The sequence below is a fragment of the Meles meles genome, chromosome 16 (genome assembly GCF_922984935.1).
Source record: "Meles meles chromosome 16, mMelMel3.1 paternal haplotype, whole genome shotgun sequence".
Lineage (NCBI taxonomy): Eukaryota > Metazoa > Chordata > Mammalia > Carnivora > Mustelidae > Meles > Meles meles.
In genome coordinates this window covers 79,784,309-79,798,086 of record NC_060081.1, presented here as the reverse complement: position 1 = coordinate 79,798,086, position 13,778 = coordinate 79,784,309, and the positions used below count along the sequence as shown (strand labels likewise).

General features: G+C 51.8%; 1 protein-coding gene across 1 annotated transcript in view; it reads right to left on the bottom strand.

Moving 5' to 3' along the window:
* CDH26 (cadherin 26) overlaps window positions 1-12,611 on the bottom strand; it is a 39,290-nt gene extending 26,679 nt beyond the window's left edge. The window contains 5 exon segments of the mRNA XM_045980591.1: window positions 2,537-2,698; window positions 2,812-2,823; window positions 3,781-3,885; window positions 5,390-5,446; window positions 12,549-12,611. Coding sequence (XP_045836547.1) covers window positions 2,537-2,698; window positions 2,812-2,823; window positions 3,781-3,885; window positions 5,390-5,446; window positions 12,549-12,611 — 399 coding nt within the window.
* Between the last annotated feature and the right edge of the window lie 1,167 nt (window positions 12,612-13,778).

Sequence of the window (13,778 nt, the reverse complement as noted above, 5' to 3'; positions counted from 1 at the left end):
CCTCTGTGCCCCTCCCCGCCCCACCCCCACCTCCGAAACACAAGCTTTAATGTTTTGGCTAATTCTCGTGCCCCGGGAGCACCGCAGTGCTCCTGGGAAGGCCCTTCTGCCCACCCTTGGGCTGACTTCGCTTCTAATACATCCTGGCTTTACGCACGGCCGAGAGCCGGTGGCAAGCGTCCTCCCGCAGAGGCAGGTAGCTGGGCTGGAAGGCGCGGCCTGGGCGGTGTCTCTGTGACCCAGGCTTAGCCCACTCTTCGCAGCTGGCAGTCCTGCTCATCAGCCTGTTTCTTCCTTCCTCGTGAGTCTGTTAACCTCTGCTTGCTAGTTTCCTCTCTGCTATGACAACCAGGTGCCTCACAACAAAACGTGTTGTCCCGTGCTTCTGGGGACACGCCCTGCAATCCGGGTCAGCAGGCGGGGTTCCCTCTGGAGGCTCCGAGCCTCTCCCCCAGCTGCTGGGGACGGCCAGCAGTCCCCGCGCCCTCTGCCTACGGAGATGCCACCCGTCTCTGTCCCCGGCGTTCTCGCCTCTGTCCTCTGGGTCCAAACCCTCTCCCTTTCGAAGGATGCCAGTCCCTGGACTCGGACCCACCCCAATCCAGTATGACCTCACCTTCATTTGATGACGTCTGCAAAGACCCTATATCCCGATGCGGTCATATTCCATAGGACCCCACACCAGGGGTAGGACTTGAACCCATCTTTTTAGAAGACACAATTCAACCCACAATGCTTGGAGGCAGACACTACATTCTGCTGGGCTCGTTCATTCATCCAACGTAATGGACTGAAGACCTACTGTGTGCAGAGTCCTATTCCCGACTCAGGGAGATGCATGCCGGTGGGGAGACGGACCACCCGCAGAGAGCCAAGCACATTTCCGGCCTACAGCTCAACTGGTGAGAAGTCAGAAGGGGACAGTACAGCAGGGCCATGAAGCAGGGGCCCACCTCCATGTCCCTGCCTTGTGCCCTCCCTCGTGGAAGTTCACAGTCAAATGAGGCACCAGCTAGCATGTGATTACAGAATTTGGTGTACAACGACGGCTTCCATCCCAGTTGCGGCCATCGGATCGCAGGTGTGAGCTCACCCAGCAGGTCCGAGCACAGGTTTGGAAATCCTGATGGAGCAGGACACGTGCGGACATCGCTCATGTCCCCACATTTTTCCCGCTTGCTCTGACTGTTCCCTGGGACCTCTGTGGGACATGCGGAGCTTTTCCATTTGGGCCTCACATGGCAGAAAACACTCCTGTGTTTTCTGGCTTGGCTGAGCATCACCACCAGCTTCCAGCAACAAGTCCCATATTAAACCTCATGAAAGCCGACCCTGGAAACGTCGGTGAAGCTGTTAAAAGCTAACAACAGCAAAACAAAGACCAGGAGCACAAAATGTTGTGCTGCGACCTTGCACGAGTCACGTGCACTGCTCTTTGTCCCGGCTCCTTCGCACTGGGCACCCGGCAGCCATGGGGCAGCGGCAGCACCCGCTCCTGGGAGCCAGCAGGAGAGGCAGAGGCTCGGGCTTCACTCTGACTTCCGGAAACGTAATCTGCATTTTCACAAGATCCCTTGGTGATCTGTTTGCTCACTCGAGATTTAGCAGGCCTGCCCAGGTCCCCCTGGGACCCACTCTAGGTTCCTTCTAACAGAATCGGCACATTCCGCAGATGAGACCAGGGTTTATGTGAATACAGTGATGGCCCGCAGAGTCATCTCCGACTTCTGGAGTTCGGGGAGCATTTCTCCCTGCTTAAAGACTGGAGATTCAGTGCCTATCAATGAGTTAAGGGCATCTATTTTATTATGCATATAAATATTTTGAGGCCGTTGGAGAAAAGGTATAAAATTACTTCTTTGAGGTGTTCCTTCCCACCCTGAAGGAGTTAATGCACCGGCAAGCAGGCCCGAGAACGAGGCTCAGCCTCTAGCAGAAGTCAAAGCATAGCCAAGCCCAGCATCCTGAGCGTCCCCTCTTGGGGAGGCTGCTTGCCTGATACACCACCGTGTGGTTTAGGCATCTTACTTAATCGCTTCCTTTCCTGGTTTTGAACCTGGATTTCAGATTCAGAGGAGACCACGGTCTTGGGGTTTTGAGATCCTAACGAACCGGGGAGTCATGAGATAAGCCGACACCAGCTGTGGGATCGCTTGTCCGTCAGGCAACTGTGGGGTCTGCTCGTAGCCTCTGTCCACACATTTCAGCTGTGACTCATCAAAAGCCAAATTAGCCCATTTTTATAAACATTCTATAGCCTTAACCCCAAATGCTTTTGGGAATCCTGATCGTGCTGGGAATCCAGCCATTAGAAGGAAGATCTGCGTCAGTTCCCGCACCTCACCCCAGCGTCCAGAACTTGAAAAGAACGTTGCAAAATTAGCCTGTCGGCCCAGGCGTGCTATAAAGCTGCCGTCCATCATGCGCAGGCTCCGTGGCACGGCACAGGGGCGGCTTAACTACGCCTGCCGAAGGCACTGGTCCTGCCGCAGCTTTACCGCTAGCCCGAGCTGAGACTGGATCAGATCTCAGGTACCTTGAAAGACGGCGTGGTCTCGCGGTCCACAGGGCGGTGAACGTACACTCTTCTGTTCCTGTGGTCGTCTATAGAGAACAAACCCTTCTCCGGGTGCGCGTCCATACCCGGGCCACGGATTAAATACATTAACGACGTGTTGTAGGACATATCGTGGAACAGCTGCAAGGGAAAAATAATGGGAGAAACGAGGATGAGAGAAAACCACAAGGCACCCCAAGTATCGAGGCCGGGACTCAGGCATCTGGTAAGCCCCGCACCTCACAATCGCTCACCTGAGGGTTTATCTGAAGGAAACAGAGAGACGTGCAAAGAGGCAGGCGTGAGGTTTGTCCCCGTGAGCCAGTGAGGAGAATGCACGTGTCCCTCCCTAGGGAAGAATCCTAGTGCTGTGCCCCCTCCACGGGGCAGGGTCCCCAGCCGTCAGGACTGAACACACTCTGCCCCAGAAAGGGGGCCGCGTCTCATGGGTAAACCACAAAGACAAGTTGCAGAACGATACGCATAACGTGATCCCGTCTTGTCAAGGTGGACTGCCCTCTGTGAGACCACAGAGAACTCTCCGGAAGGGAATAACAGGAGTGATCCCTTCAGGGAGAGGGGGAGCACTCGTGCGGCTCACATGGAGAAAGGGCTTAGAATGAGCCAGCGGACTCTATGCCTTTCGTGCCCTCGCCTGTTTAATCCTTAAAACAGCCCCACAAGGTAGGTCCCCTCCTTGACCGCACTGCATGGAGCGAGGAGGCGGGGCTCCCACAGCAGGGGTGTGGGGCGCCTGCGGTATGAGCCCACCGTGGCCCCTGGACTCTTGGGAGTGGAGAGTCTGAACCACTGAGTCTTGAAAACGTTCTTTTTTCTTTTTTTTTTTTTTTTTTTAATAGCAGGTGTCTACTATTTTTATAAATGCTGCGAAAATATGAGTTTTTAATTTCTCCAGAAATCGTAGGATGTCAATGCTGTCAGGACCGAGTCACTCAGCGTGTAATTCACAGGTCCATAGGGTCAGGCATGTCATGGCAAGAATGACATGGGCCACGTGCAAATATCCTGGCATCCCAGCATGGTCACGTGATGGCTTCGACCTCAGAGGGAGAGAGACAACAGGGAGTGGGGGGGGGGGGACTGTGGGAAACTCAAGCCCCATCCAGTTGTTGCTGTGTGGGAATGTAGGCTCCCTGTGGGCAGACCTTCTGACTGTCAGAAAGCCTCTAGAAGTACAGAATTTCTAGTACAATCTTCCTCACCTCCCCAACAAGTTTGGGAAAGGGTCCTGGATCTTCCTCCTCCAGCTCCAGGGTGGTGATAATCCATCTTCTCTTGGATCGCCGTAGGGGCCGGTGGCTCTCTCCCTAAAATGACAGTGACGACCATGAGGATGACGGCGATGCGATGTGACAAGCACAGGCGGGCGTCCTCACGGCCGCCTCCAATGCATACGTAGAAATTTAAAATGCCAGTTCTCTTGACAACCGTGGAGGCGTTTCTAGACTGTGGGCCACACGGATTTCACACGGATCCTGAGATGGTACTAAAGATCACATTTAAAATCATTGCCTACTGTGGGTCAGCACCTGCCCTATGGCAGACACGCCCTCAGCCGCTGGGTGAGCAAGCAAGGTCCTCCCTCCTATAGCCCTCTGTCTTTCTGGAATAGTCACGGGGAACGTCTCCACTCAGGGGTGATGGGTCTTCAGCGTCTCTTCATGGACTCTCCCTTTCAACAGGGAGAGGCTCAGACTCGGACGTTGGGCTCAGAGACTGTCAGTTGAGGGACCACAGGGTTTAACCGACTACTTACTGCAAGCAAAGTTGCTTTAATTTTAATTTAAAATTAAATTTTAATCTACCTATTAATTTTTATCTACAAACATGTGAGCCTTTTCAAAAATTGTAGTTGACTCTTGAAACAATGCGGGGCTGGGGCACTGCCCCCAGGGGTACCCGCAAATCATCGTAGAAACTTTGACTTTCCCCAGACTTAACTAACAGCCTACTGTTGACCTGAGCCTTATCGATAACACGAGCGGTCGATTCGCACATGCTCTGTACGTTTGGGTATCATACACCATATTCTTAGCATGACGTCGGCTACAGAAAAGACAACGTCATTAAGAAAGTCATAGGATAGAAAATACATTCATGCACTAGCCCTGTCCTATAATCAATCAGCATATGAGTGGACCACGCACTTCAGACACATGTCGTTCAAAGGTCAACTGTATTTAATTAGAAAATGAGTTGCTGGGGGTGCCTGGGTGGCTCAGTGGGTTAAGCCTCTGCTTTCGGCTCAGGTCATGATCTCAGGGTCCTGGGATCGAGCCCCGCATCGGGCTCTCTGCCCGGCAGGAAGCCTGCTTCCCCCTCTCTTTCTCTGTCTGCCTCTCTGCCTACTTGTGGTCTCCCTCTCTCTGTCAAATAAATAAATAAAATCTTTAAAAAAAAAAAAAAAGGAAAAAAGAAAATGAGTTGCTGATAAGAACCATGGGAAGAAAGTATTTGTAAGGTGGCCTGAGCTCCTAACAAACATGGCTGCCCCCCTGGGCTGGCCAAATTCCACACACTGGACGATGTCAATCCCGTATATTTTAACTCCGTAAAGAGGAAACCAGTGCGGAGAAAGCTCTGGGCCAGTGCCGTGCGGCTGGTGCCTGATGTTCGCAGACTCTTCATATTCTAGGAGACATAAAAGCATCCTCTAAACTCCCTAGCAGCCAAAAGTCCACATCTGGTTACTAATTTATTTCCTGCAAACTGAGCATCAACCAGGAACTAAAAACCTTGAAACTGCAATCAAATCTCTGAGTCAAGTGTGATCTCACTTAGTTTATGAAGACGGTGACTTCCAAACCCCACCTTTGTTCGATCCGTAAGATCATCCTCTTCCTGTTGGACGCTGTTGACGCTGTTGACCTTAAAAATACAAATGACATGAATTAGGAGGGGATACACTTATCAGACTCAGGTAGAAACTGCCTGAAGACGCACAAACCTTCTCGAATGAGAAATGAGAGAGGAAAAAAAAAAAAGAACCTTAATGGATAAATATAATTTTTTATTATTGACATCTCAGGTCATACTGCTTTTCCCGAGCATTGGCAGGAGAACTAACCAAAAGAATTCTCACCGAGTCCGGCCGACATCAGCGACACTTAAGGCCGTGTGCTCAGTCGCGACTGTTCGAGCACGGGGGGAGCAGACCGTCTCCTCGGGGGGAGCACGGCGTGTTTACGGCAAGTGCAGAACTGCACCGGACATTAACTGGTGGAGAGAGGCAACCGGGCTTTTTAATTTTTTCCTGTTTCCTCTTTTATTTTTTCCTTATTTTTAGATTTTATCTTATCATCATCAATAAAACAATAAAACTCAGTACTTTTCACTTACATGGTGATCTACATCGAGAATCACTTCTTATTTACGTCTCAACACGCCCCAGGACCGCCACACGTCACACGTGCTCGGTGACACGGTGCGGATGGAGCCAGGCAGTGCAGTGTGTCACGACGACACGCAACGAGCTTGTGCGGGTGTGTTGACGCCTGCAGCCCTAGTCCACCCATTTTCACGACGGGGCAGCCTTTCAGCCCACGGACAGGGGACAGTTCCTTGATTCATTCTCCCAGGGCTGGTTATCTGGATTACTCGTTGTTTGTTTTCGCTTAAACAGAAATGCCGTGAGCATAAACATCCCCGCGCGGAGGGGAAATTTCTGGGGAGCAGCAGCTTTCTGAGTGGGGTCCGCCGGGGTGCCTGACGCTACCAGAGTCCACAAGGCCACTCGCTTGCCTCCTCACACCAGGGCATCCTGTGCTGATTTTCCTCTATGATTCTGCACCGATGGGACAGATCGCGGGGCCCCAGCCCCGAGGAAGGCAGCAGCAGCACCAGAGCCGCCGCACCCCTGCATCTTCATCCCCACACATGTGCAGGAAGAGGGAAAGGAAAAGCCTGTTGCGTTTAGCGATGAAGTCATGGGTGACCTGACTCGATTGCTGACGTCCCCTGAGAACCGATGAAGCAATAAAGGCCACGAGCGTGACTGTCCTGCGCCGCCTGGACGCACATCTGCGGGACCCTGCGGGACTAGGTGAGACGAACGCGCGAAACCCCAGGCGGCCCCGCGGGGCCGCGTCTCAGCGGAAGCAGGTGGGTGCTGGTGGGAGTCGCCCGCTGAACGGTCCACGTTTTTATGGGACAGCGTTTTCCTTGAAAGACTGATTGCTGGACTGCGCCGCTCAGGATTGGGCACTTGCAGACGGTACTTTGACGGTAAACGAGTGAGCCTATCACTTCAAGAGGAGCCGTGGGGGGAGTCATGTTGCCGATGACAAAAGGGAAGCGTTCCAGCCAAAATTAGAATGTTGGAGAACTTACGTCTGCTACCGTGAGCTTGACTGCTTCCCAGAACTTCCAGATGTTTCTGGTGATATCAGTGGAGATATTAAGGAGTGTGATTTTCTGATTTTGTGGAATGAAACCTGTCCACACTTGGAGGATCTGCGCAACTCCGTGAGCCGAGAGTTTCCTGCTGATTAACGCACGACGTTCCGAAGTCATGCACCGGGAAGGACCATGCCAAATGCGAGACAGACAGGCCGCTGGTTCTGAGGCAACCAACCATGCTGGTTCTGAGCACGGGAGGTTTATGAAGTGTGTTCAGATTCTCCGTGGCATGTGATTGTTCAAAAACGCCACGTGTCAAGCTTTGGTGTAATGTCAGAGAAGGATATGCACAGTTATCTGCTCACGGCTGTTCAAATATTCCTCCCTTTCTGTATGCATGTGTGTGTGAGGCCAGAATTTCTTCATGTCCTTTAACTAAACAACATTTACAACAGACTGAGAGCAGACTCAGAGAGCAGAATCCAGCCTTCCTCTTTTAGAACAAGAGATTTGCAAGAATATAAAACAGTGCCATTCTTCACGCTAAGCCGAATTTCTTTAAAAATATGGTCATTTCTCATAAAAGCACGTGACATTCACTCACATGTACTGGGTTTAGTATTTTCTTTAACGAACTGTGAAAAACTTACAATGTCCCCGTCTTCATTTCTGGTGACTCGTGGTAAATATATCCCAGGCCAGCAGGAGCTCTTTGGGCTCCCAGTGATGTGATGATGTGTGTGAAGGCATCCTGGGAGCAAACGGTCAGACCCCTGCTGCTCTAGGACTTAAGCCTCAGTCTCTGGGACAAGGCGAGTGAGCCCCCTTGGTCCTGGTCATTTTGCACCCATACGGGTCCGTCCTTGCTGTAGGGCACACGGTGCCCGAGGGACTGGGTGTTAGCGGTTTCAGAGAAAATGAACCCACATACTTCGTATGTCCTTCCCTTGTGGCCCGCCACCCGCCTGGTGGGGGGCAGACATCACCGGCTTGTCCTGTTTCATTAATGTCAAGGACGATGATGGTATTTGTTTCCTGCTACAGGCTACATTTCTATTCACTTAAAGGAAAAGAATTTTTAAAGTCTTGGAGTTCCAAAATCTCAAACGTCGATTTATTCAGACATTGAATGCTTTTTGATTCGTGTCAGTGGTTTTAAATAAAGGGCCTAACCAGGTATATGATTTTAAAATGGAGAAAATTGCAGTTTTTGCAAAAGAATGAAGAAATTCATTCCATTTCCAGCACAGATCTATTCCCCCAGGTGAGCCCAGGCCACTAACAAGGAATATATTGAGGTTTCTCCTCATTGCTGGCCTCAGTTTCCCCTTCTGTAAATCAGGCCCTTCAAGGGCCCTTCCCACACTCACGCTTCTGTCCCTTCACTCTGCCAACACCTGAACAGCTCAGCCAACAGCCACGTGAGAGTGTGGGTTCTGAGCTTTGCACACCAGACACTCTGTGCATTTCACGTTCCTCCTCCACGCACGCCTTGCAAGTGATGTGATCTCCTCTGGCTGTCACAAGAAGACCAGAGAAAGGTTATATATGCTGAAATGACTTTGTAAGTGTGCTTATTATATTTCCCATCCCTGCCAAGTTTAGGCGGTTGGTCCAAAGAGGATGCCGTCCAAACGGTGTACGTAATGTTTCTGTAACGTGAGGGGAGAAAACTACCTCGCGGCTGGACGTCTTTGACCGCGGTGTCCCCCTAATGTTACAGGACAGGCGGGCATCTGGTTGCAAGGGTCACGCATGCATCATCTGACAGGCGGTGCTAGGCGTGGGGACACGGGACAAGGACTGTCCAGGCTGCCCTGATCGAGTAGCCAAGATGTCGTGGGAGGGAAATAACCCAGATCCAGGAGGGCTTTGTGTCTGCAGAGGATGCTAAGGAACTACGAAGCCTGCATGGAAATAGATCTGTCCTGAAAATATTTAATTTTTTATTGCAAATTTGCATTCAAGGAGGATTTTTTTAAATAATTTTTTTATTATGTTATGTCACTTCCTTTTTCAGATGCTGTTCAGAAGTCTGTGCTATTTATTTATTTTTTTTTCCGTTTATTTGTTTATTTACAGCATAACAGTGTTCATTGTTTTGGCATCACACCCAGTGCTCCATGCAGTACGTGCCCTCCCTATTACCCACCACCTGGTTCCTCAACCTCCGACCCCCCCCCCCCTGCCCCTTCATAACCCTCTGGTTGTTTTTCAGAGTCCATAGTCTCTCATGGTTCATCTCCCCTTCCAGTTTCCCTCAACTCCCTCTCCTCTCCATCTCCCCATGTCCTCCGTGTTCTTTGTTATGCTCCACAAATAAGTGAGACCATATGATACTTGACTCTCTCTGCTTGACTTGTTTCGTTCAGCATAATCTCTTCCAGTCCTGTCCATGTTGCTACAAAAGTTGGGTATTCATCCTTTCTGATGGAGGCATAATACTCCATTGTGTATATGGACCACATCTTCCTTATCCATTCATCTGTTGAAGGGCATCTTGGTTCTTTCCGCAGTTTGGCGACCGTAGCCATTGCTGCAATAAACATTGGGGTACAGATGGCCCTTCTTTTCAGTACATCTGTATCTTTGGGATAAATACCCAGCAGTGCAATTGCAGGGTCATAGGGAAGCTCTATTCTTAATTTCTTCAGGAATCTCCACACTGTTCTCCAAAGTGGCTGCACTAACTTGCATTCCCACCAACAGTGGAAGAGGGTTCCCCTTTCTCCACATCCTCTCCGACACACGTTGTTTCCTGTCTTGCTAATTTTGGCCATTCTAACTGGTGTCAGGTGGTATCTCAATGTTGTTTTAATTTGAATCTCCCTAATGGCTAGTGATGATGAACATTTTTTCATGTGTCTGATAGCCATTTGTATGTCTTCATTGGAGAAGCGTCTGTTCATATCTTCTGCCCATTTTTTGACATGATTATCTGTTTTGTGTGTGTTGAGTTTGAGAAGTTCTTTATAGATCCTGGATATCAACCTTTTGTCTGTACTGTCATTTGCAAATATCTTCTCCCATTCAAGGAGGATTTTTTGAAACAGAGTTGTAATTGGCATTTGCCATTGTATTCGCTCTAAGGTATGCAACATCATTTGATATGTGTACATAATTGCAAAATGATCAACCACAGTAAGTCTACTTAACATCTGTCAACACACAGAGTTCCAGAATTAGTTTCCTTGTGATGAAAACTTTTAAGATCCACTCTCTCAGCAACATCCAAGTATGCCGTGTGGTAGTATGAACGATGATGCCATGCTGTGCATTTCCGGTGTTCGAAGCTATCCAGTGTGTGGTTCTCAGCCACGGCAGCCCTAGGAGGGTAATCTCCTGCCCAGGTATGTTCTCTATACAGAAGCTCAGGCGATCTTTAAAAATGCAGACCTCATGATGTCTCTGGGTCCCCAGGGCTCTCAGGACAGAGCCAGCCTGCTCCGTCCCTGCCGAATGCCCGGCTCCATGCCCCCCCCCACCCCCCGGCCACACCATCTCTCACCTTCTGCAACCCACTAACTGTTGTTCTTGGATGGGCGCTTCGTAAATTAACCGGGAAGAACATCGGTACTGACAGTTTTTTTAAAAATAAGTCGATTTAGAATTTCCCAGGTTAAAAAATAGCAACGACAACATAAGAGACTTTGCTCACTGTCCGATTTCATTGTCTCAAACCCTCCCTCCTCTCTGATCTTGGAAGCCTGCCACAGCCCAGAGCAGAGGAGTCGAATCCTCAGGACCAGGAATTACCCTACGAGCAGGGCAGGACTCCCCTTCCACGGCCTATCACCGAGTCTGGATCCAAGACGAAAACCTGCAGGGAAGCCACAACTTTGTCACTTGCTCTGTGTCCCCCAGACGGCAAAGAGGTGGGGTCTCAGAGGAAAACTGCTGTGGACAGAAGAGCCCTCCGGCAGGACGGGGCCTGGGGCTAAATGTGGAGTTCAGAGGAGGGCCAGTGGGCACCGGTTCTGGATGTCAGAGGCGGTTGTAAGGCAGCTCTGTGGCCAACGAAAGTAGTGGGAAGGAATGGGTTCTTTAGAGCCGCTTCAGCAAGAGGCCGAGCACCCACTGGGCAGAACGCGCTTGGCCCTGTTGAGGGTCCAGGACGGGGATTGCTGGAAACACCTGATTCCTGACTCCAGAGCTCTTGTCCTCTGTCTCGATTCCCTGGAATCGGTCTAAAGCTGCTTTCACCAAACGCTGAAATTACCTACCCCCGGCCCACTCCCCACTGCGGGCCCCCCTCAGCACACCCTCAGACATGAGTCCGCCTGGCTAGGCTCTGCTAATACAACAGGGAAGAGGACACTACCTGCGTTTTCTGACGAGCACCAGTTAGGGGCAAGGGCGGGAGCAAGAGAAATAGGGGGTCAGGCTTTGATTATTAAAAGGGGCTATTGACAGGATTTGACAAGGCTGGGAGATAAAGCGAGTTATTGTCTGACTGAGGACATTCGCAACTGGAAATGCCAAAGGGGACCGAGAAAATTGTCCCAATGCCAAGCAAGACTGCCAAACACAGCCTTCACGCCAGAAGCAGAACCCCACTGGAGCATGTGGGTCACACATGGGGTGCCCCCAACTTTGTTTACTGTCCCATCTCCTGCGTCCGACCCAGAGCCGTAAATGGTCACAGTGTGGGCACCAGAGGCATGTCGCCAAACCAGAAGGACACCGGCACGCAGGCACACTGGCCAAGCCCCCGCTTCCTTCACCAGGACAGGGAGAGCAAATTTCGCTCCACTTCCCAGCAAAGAAAATAAGGTTTAACAAGTGAGGCTTAACGAGTTAAAGCAATAAGGCCCAGGCCACCCTGCAGATCAGCTCTGTCTGAACCTCTGGGGGAGTGGCCAGGCCTCCGGAGTGCGACAGCTCCCGAGAAGAGTCTAGGTCGGGCCAAGGTGAGGGCCAAGGTCAGTGGTCAGCTCAGACCGCCAGCCGGGGTGGACTGGCCGGGTTCCGATACTAAGTGGCCCAGCCCAGACCGACAGCTGGCCCTGGGCCAGCCACTTCGTGAGAACTGGACCCAGTAACCTCGGGCCCGCCCCGCCCGTCCGCGGAAGGTCATGGCGCTGGCAGCCTGTCAAGTGCAGGCCACGGTAAGTCCCTATGGTACGCCCAAGTGCAGCAAGCCCACGCATGTCCTGACCTTGATTCCCCCATTCGTCCTTGCGTCTGAGCCGAGGCCAAGGGCGGGGCAGGCGTCCATCCCACGGCCCTCAGTTTGCTCAGAGCATCTCAGTCTTATGTGAGGTGTGCACAGGAGAACCCTCGGAAGTCTGGGTCAACACAAACCTGGATAAAAATGGTGTGTGCTATATGAACCCGTGGAAGACGAGTCCCCTTAGCCCGTCCCCAGCGCGGCCCCAAACAGGTTGTGATCTCAGACCTCACCTTCGTCTACGTGCGGGAGCCCCGCTGCTGATGGCCCACTACCAGTGTGGGGACCCCGGGCTCCCCCAGACACCTGACCACCTCGCGGGGCCTGGCCAGGGCACCCTCCTCAGTCCCTCCCTCGGGCCATCACCCCAGCAGGGGCACAGCCAACAGGAGCTGTGTGCTTAGTCATGGAGCTTCCTGCCGGCGGGCCCCAGCCCGGGTGCGGGCACCTGCCCCCGCTCACCTCCAGCAGCAGCAGCAGCAGCAGCGGAATGAGCGACAGCGAGCGGTGGCCCCTGGAGCCCATGTTCACGTGGGGATGCACGCAGATGGCCACAAGGCCCCCACCACGGCCGGGGTCCCCCACAGCCAGGCTTCACTTCCTTCCCAGCCCAGGTCTCCTGTCCCTGGCACCCTGGTCTCCTCTCTCCTGTCCTCTGTCCCCAGACACACTTGTATTTATCAGAGCGGGCTGGGCTGGGCTGAGGCTTCAGTTTTAACCTCACGGTGACAGTCGAGTTCCCAGGAAGGGTGTGGAGAGGAACGAAGCCTGACCCACCTGTCGTGCACACCCGCGGGCTGGAACCCGACCCGGGAGGGCATCCCAGCCTGCGGAATGTGACACCAGCACCTGTCCTTGCTTTGTGTGCCTTCGTTCCAGCTCCCAGGGCCCCGTAATCTCTGTCTGAAGCAGGATGTTTTAATGACTTTCTTATAACCCCTATGCTTTGAAAGGAGAGCAGTGGGAAAGGACTCCAAGAAAGAAGGACTTGATCAAGGAAAGAAACCCAAACATTTTCACTTTCCAGAACACCAGCGATCTTTATCCCAACCATGGGATAACGGTTGGGCTCAGGACTCTCAGATTTCTACCCAAATCTCTGCCCAGCTTAGCTGATTCTGTCCTTGTGACTTTGGGATTGAAGGAGGATGGAGAGATGGGGAGAGACACCCTACGGGCGGGGGCCTCTCTGTGCCAAACTGGGGGTCTGTGCACTAGAATACCAGGAACAAGGACTCCACGCAACTGACACTGAAGGTCGCGATGATTGAGTCGAATACAAAATCGGAGACCCGTTCATCTGACCGCCCGGACGTCGCAGCCTGGCACCACACCACCTTGTTTCAAACAGCAGAGAGTCCTTGGGCAGGAGAAGGAAGCCTTCCTTCCTGGACATTCACGGTTCTGTGAGATGTCGCCGGCTGTTGTCATTTGAGGAGTCCATTATCGTAATCCGAATCAGTAGCTTATTCTTGGAAAAAGTAACAAATGTAATTTTAAGGTCTCTATTTCGTGTGCCCAAATAGAAGCGGAATAATAATGATCTAATGGACAACATCGTGCCTGTTTCCAAACTGGGTATTTTTATTCCGTGGCAGTCTACGGGAAGTTTGATTAAGTTAGAATCGATAATCCGGGCTTTACAGATCAGATGAGCTAACCCCTGTGGAATGTCGTGGAGGAACAGGAAGA